This window comes from Humulus lupulus, chromosome 3 (genome assembly GCF_963169125.1).
Source record: "Humulus lupulus chromosome 3, drHumLupu1.1, whole genome shotgun sequence".
NCBI classification, from domain to species: domain Eukaryota; kingdom Viridiplantae; phylum Streptophyta; class Magnoliopsida; order Rosales; family Cannabaceae; genus Humulus; species Humulus lupulus.
In genome coordinates this window covers 10,565,898-10,572,433 of record NC_084795.1, presented here as the reverse complement: position 1 = coordinate 10,572,433, position 6,536 = coordinate 10,565,898, and the positions used below count along the sequence as shown (strand labels likewise).

The window sequence follows — 6,536 nt, the reverse complement described above, 5'->3', positions numbered from 1 at the left end:
TCCATTTTTTTTTAAATCATATTATAAAATCAAAATTTTAAAGAAACAAATATATATATATCCTATCATAAAGTTATGAAAATACCTTAATAGATATAATTAAATAAGATTTATGCGCATATATACATATATTTCTTAGAATTAATTGAAAATCTAACAATAAAAAAATTGTATAAATATAACACATAGTAGATAGTGTGTTGAAAAAAAAAGTAGTAGGAAGAACCAAGTGGAAACAGTATAAAAATAGTGAGAAGTATTTGGTTAATAAAATATATAAGGAGCAAAATAAAATTTGGTGTTAAATTACAATAAGCTCCTAGAAGAAGCTGAAATAGAGCATAGTATATCTAAGATAAAGATAAGATATAAGAGCACTCCTATCCGGTGCTCTACTTCATCCTTTAAAATACTTCTCCAAAATATACTTTTTTCTATTTTATCTCTAAGTTTTACATTTTACCATACATCAGATTCTCTATATCATTTAAATATTATGTTTTCAAACATTTTTTATTCATTTAAAATATTTTCTATAACTATCAATAATATTTTTATATATTTTAATGTTTACAATATCTACCCATATGTAATATCACATAATTATATTATAATTTAAATTTATCCAAATTTATAAGATAAACTAAAATATCAATTATTCTAAAAAAAATTACAAATAATAAATTTTATTATTCTCAAAATATATTTTGGAAGTTTTCATTGGAAATATTTAAATATAATATAATATTGTGAATATATTTTAGGAGAAAAATTAATAATATATTGGGTTAAATGATGAATAGTATACCTTACATATAGCTTTTTACTGTAGATTTATCTAAAAATATTTGTAAAATACCTCATTGTACACCTATTTTTCTTAGTTTGAGCTATCTTTTATAATTTTTGGTAATATAACTCACCGAATGTGAGTGCTCTAAGTACTAATAATTTACGTATATATATATTTTGATAAACACACAGAGTTGGTAGAAAATTGATTACTAAGTAAATATAAAAAGTATTAATAGTGAGATCGGATCTCGGTCTTTTTATATAAGCTCTTCTTTGTTCCTTTTTCACAAATATATTCCTTATATTTTTTTATCACACAATTTTAAAATTTGTTTTCAATACGACATAAATGATTTTTATGGAAAAAACTTTTTCCTCTCCTGCATAATTTATTGTTTAAAAATTTAAAATTCTTTGACACTTTCAATTAAAAGATAAACTTTTCGAAATAAAAAATTATTATTATTTTTTAATTGAAAATAAAAATAATTGAAAAAAATAGAAAACTATATATCTTAAAATCAAAATTATTAATAAAATCATAATATTTAACTTCTATGTAATTAATGAAAGAATCTCTTGGCAAAATAGTTTATTTTTAAAATTATTTTGGAATCTAGTCTAATTTTCATAATTTTTTACAAAATAACATTTGATAATTTAGATAATTAGTCAAAAATTTTAGTTAAATAGTCAAAAAATTCAGACAACCAAACAATTGATAAAAAAATTTAGACAATTAATAAATTTTTTAAATAGACATAATTCTGAAAAAAAAATTATCAAAAGTAACTTAAAAAAAAGTTCATTCCCACTAATTTCTCTTAATAAATGATTAACAAATTAATATACAGTATAGAAAAAGTAATATGCTAGATGATTGAAGTTGTTGAAGATTCCATATATTCTTTTCTTTTTGTAAGAGTTCACACACCCACACAGATATATATATATATATATACACATATAGAGAGAGAGAGAGAGAGAGAGAGAGAGAGATATGGAGAATTGGGTGGCCTTTGTGGGAATGGTTATGGCGATTTTGGCTCAAGCAAGCAACATGGTAGTGACAAAAGTGGCCATGTCAGATGGAACAAACAAGTATATCTTGGCTCTTTACTCTAATGCCATCTCTGCCTTTATTCTTCTCCCTTTTGCCTATCTTTTTCACAGGTACTACGTACTACTAGTCTTCTTCTTCTTCTTCTTCATCTTCATCATCATCATCATCATATAAATTCTTCACAACTTTTTATAATTTCTGATTTGAATTCACAGATCTTCACACCTCCCTCCCTTGACCTCTTCCATAGTCTGCAGATTCTTCTTTCTTGCCTTATTTGGGTAGGTATACATATATTATATTATTCAAGATCATTATTAAGAATGAGAAAAGAAAAGTTCAAACTAATTTATAAAAATTATTTATATTTTGTTTAATAACATAAATGCAGGTGTTCAGGGCAGATTTTTGGTTATGTGGGTATAGACTATAGTTCTCCCACACTTGGAACAGCCATGCTTAATCTCATCCCAGCTTTCACTTTCATACTTGCAATCATCTTCAGGTCTTTTTCTCTTCTCTAATACTATTCTATAATTGTTAGACTTATTGGACCCTTTTGTTCACTATTTGTAGTTAGTTCATTCTTAAGATTTAGTCAATATAACATTATTATATCAGTAATTAGATAATATAATATATAATGAGACTGGTGTCGTTGTTGGATAAGGCATTTGCGGTTGTTTTTTCAACACCCCTTTTCCAAACTATTACTAAGAGTATGTCTTTGTTATAAAACAGATGATTATTTTCTTACGTGTATATAACAAAAGCTTGACATTGATATGATATGTGTTGGTCATGTCATGTCAGTCCTATATATATATATGTGTCCCAAAATAATTGTATATCAAATAAAGCTTTTCTTTTGAAAAGGGTGTTCACTAACTAACTCGTATGACCATTATTTGTGAAATTAATAAGATATAATAGCCTCTCAATTTTTTCTTTAATAATAAATGAAGGATGATATCATGATGCACTCAAAAGTCAAGATTAATACTATTTTTTATTTATAATTATTGACACACATATTCTTTAATGCGACATATTTTAAATTCAATATAATCAATTAAAAAAATATATTTCATGTTAATATGTATAAAAAATTGGAAACTTACTTCGGGCTTCAAAAATAGTTCTACCAGTGAAGATATTTTGTGTTATTAATTCGTAAATAATTTTTGGCATAATTTTTTTTTATGACTATATATGTTGTATTTATTTAGAGTATATTGTAAATTTTTAGAAAATTCTGAATAATTTACAGTGTCGAAAACTAGTTTAAAAATAAATTATTATATGCGTGATTAATTTTTTTATGTGTATGAAAAATAACATGTTTGAACCTAGTTTTTGGCACTGTAAATTATTCAAAATTTTCTGAAAATTTGTAAAGTACTCTAAATAACTACAATATACACGATTATAAAAAAAAATCGCACCGAAAATTGTTCTACTAAACGCATATCTTTTTATTTTAAAGACCAGTTCATTTTATATTGAATATTGTTAGAGATTTCTTTATAGGGAGCTATACTATTTGCAATTTAATATTATTTTATATACTTTTATTTAAAATAAAATATTTAGGAGACAATATTGAATTGCACCCTCCACTTTTGTGATTCTAGGATGGAAACTATAGATTGGAGAAGCTCAAGTAGCCAAGCCAAATGCTTGGGGACATTAGTATCCATAGCAGGAGCGTTTACCGTGACACTATACAAAGGCCCACCAATTATACAAAAACTTTCTCTACTTCCCAATTTACCCATTCAACTTCTATTCTCATCACAATCAGAATGGGCCCTTGGAGGTCTTTTCCTTGCAGCAGACTGTTTTCTCTCTTCTCTATGGTACATTTTGCAGGTTGGGACAAATTAATTAATGAAAAAAAGTAAACATCTCAGCTCGGAATGAAAACTCTACCAAACTGAGAAGCATTAATTTTTCTTTATTTAAACTACTCATTGTACAAATGTTTGCATTGTATATCCATGCAGGCATCAACTCAGAGAAAGTACCCAGCTGTGCTATTGGCAGTCTTATATCAAATCTCATTTTCAGCTCTTATGGCTGCAGTTTTTTCTCTCATTGTGGTCAAAGATACAAGTGCTTGGAAGCTAAAACTTGACATGGGTTTGGTTGCAATTTTGTACACTGTAAGCAGATGAAACTGATCATTCATCATATACAGAACAAGACTAATACGTTGTTAAATTTCAAACACTCATTGTTTTGTTTATATTAAGTAATTATAGAATAATTGGTGCAGGTAAATTATTATTATTTTTAAATTTTATTATGTATGCAAAATGATCTCGATATGTTTTGAGTATATCGAAAATGAGTAATGATATGCTTACCCAAAATATATATCTACTCACTGAAACATAATGAGTCATAATTTTGATAAATGCGATTGATTAAGCTAAACTGTCGTGTCGATGTGTGTAATGTTTAGTTGTATATTTTAGGTTCATTTATCGTTACTCAAAGAAAATTATCTTAAAATTATTTTGTCGAGTATATGATATGTACTGATGTGCAGGCAATTGTGTCAATTGTGATCCGTTACACCCTAATTACATGGTGCGTGTGGAAAGCTGGGCCACTATATTGCTCTATGTTCAAGCCTCTAGGGATTATATTCACTGTTCTCTTGGGTGCTATCTTCTTGGGAGAGTCCCTTTATCTTGGATGGTACGTATAGTTATAGTAATCTATCTTCTTTTTTCTAAGTATGAACACAATGTGATACATAATTAAGTAAAGCCAAAGCCAATGTGAGTGTTGTTTTTGCAGTTTGGTAGGGGCAATTATAATTGTGAGTGGATTTTATGGGGTGATGTGGGGAAAGGCCAAAGAAGAGAAGATGGAGAAAGAGGGTGGTGGTAGTGGTGGGGTAGCTGAAGCAAATCCACATGGTTCGGAATTATTGTTTGATCACAAGGTCCCTCTTCTCCAAAACTTACCACAGTTAACAAACAAAAAATTACCACTATAGAATATCACATGAGACATAGGTGTACATGTAAATATATTCCACACATTTAAGTATTCAGTATTTAAATGATAGTTCATGGTGTAAAATGTGATTACTTGTAGTTCAAGAATAGATATTCTTCGTCGGGACGGAACTCTGTGAAAATTCTACCTCTAAATGAGGAACGTGATAGGGATGGACACAATTTTTTATCCCCAAATATGTTAAATGAGGCAGGAGTAGGGAACAATTCCCACCTCAACGGGCCTCATTTGAATTTTTATTTGTTTTTTAATATTTTTTTATGTATTTCATATTTTTTTTCACGTGTGTAGTGTATTAAAATTTTTGTGTTATTACCAATTTTTCAAAGATTTAAAATTGTATTTAAGATAAAGCAGTTCATTGCTAAAGTAGTGAAATACCCGTGGATATATTACAAATCTTGAATACTTCATGTTGTGCAGATTATATAATTAGCAGATTTATTCATAAGAAAATAAATAATTTTTGGCATTAAAACTATTTAAAATATATAAATGACAGCACATGCTTGCATGTGCAATTCTACTAGTATGATGTAAGTGCATAAATATTGACTCAACAACAAGAGTCAATAATATATTAACTAAACAACAAAGGTCAAGAGTCAAGAGTCAAGTAATTAATTAATTATACTAAACCAATTAATTAAGTTGCCTTATTTATACTGTATTAAATATATGTTAAATAATTTGTTTGGGGAGATTTTTGCAATATGAAATAATTCAGATACAATATAATGAATGAAAAATCATTCTAATCATTTCCTCAGTATCTCATTCCACTTCTTTTATTATTATTTTTATATTAAAAATAAAATTCAAACAGGTAACCTCCTCTTTGTAAGAAAAAATATATTAGTATTAAAATATGTTTATTGACAATTACTCGATTAAATTTTTGAACACAAGTTAAAAAAAATGATAATTAAGTAGAAGGGAGTTTTCGGAATGCAAAATAATGATTAATGATATGTGCACCTAAATACACGGTGGCATGATAATTTTTCTCAACCAATCACATTTTTCTAAATTGAGACCCTTATTGCTAATTTAAAAAGTAATGCCACCTTTATGTGCATATTTAGAACTGGTTATTTACAACATAAATACTTAATGTTTTCGATTTTATACACTTATATACTTTTTTTTTTACATTAAAACCACCCAATGTTACATTTCAGTTGCATCTGTTACCACCAGCTCGTTAAATACACTTGACACTGATTAAGACGCCACATGTCACTCTACTAGTGGTCCACATCAAAATTTTTGAATTTTTTTTATTAATTGATTTTAAAAAAATAAGAAAAAATAAAATTTAAATAATAAAAAATATACAATTAATAAAAAAATCCAGGAGATTTAAAATCAAATAATAACATGCGTTACACCCAAATTTTGAGAGAAATTATGACCCCAAAAAATGGGCTCATCAGGTTTGGGCTCGAAAATACATGCAGTTATCATATGGTCCAATCGTTAAACCTCTCTGAGGCAAACAACGATCTCGAGGATGTGTAGCCTTGAGTATTCTCTGAGCTCGTAGTGGCTTGACACTTGAGTATATTTTTCACCGATTGCCTTCAAGCAAGATAGCTCGAGCTCGAGAAGTGCAAGCTCGGATGTTCTAGCCTCGTGAGCATCT

The 6,536-nt window shown here is 27.6% G+C and overlaps 1 protein-coding gene across 1 annotated transcript; it reads left to right on the top strand.

Moving 5' to 3' along the window:
- Positions 1-1,753: 1,753 nt before the first annotated feature.
- LOC133822064 (WAT1-related protein At5g40240-like) lies at positions 1,754-5,171 on the top strand. The gene is made up of 7 exons (XM_062254270.1): positions 1,754-1,968; positions 2,074-2,139; positions 2,250-2,363; positions 3,493-3,730; positions 3,865-4,023; positions 4,413-4,564; positions 4,667-5,171. Exons 1-7 carry the CDS (start codon positions 1,796-1,798, stop codon positions 4,866-4,868), a joined length of 1,104 nt encoding a protein of 367 aa, XP_062110254.1. The 5' UTR covers positions 1,754-1,795; the 3' UTR covers positions 4,869-5,171.
- The last annotated feature ends 1,365 nt before the right edge of the window (positions 5,172-6,536 follow it).

Bases quoted from the DNA above. Each gene is read 5' to 3' on its own strand.
- LOC133822064 (XM_062254270.1), top strand. From the start codon at position 1,796: ATGGAGAATTGGGTGGCCTTTGTGGGAATGGTTATGGCGATTTTGGCT. The intron at 3,731-3,864 runs GTTGGGACAAAT...ATATCCATGCAG, and splicing joins CTCTATGGTACATTTTGCAG to GCATCAACTCAGAGAAAGTA. The intron at 4,565-4,666 runs GTACGTATAGTT...TTGTTTTTGCAG, and splicing joins GAGTCCCTTTATCTTGGATG to TTTGGTAGGGGCAATTATAA.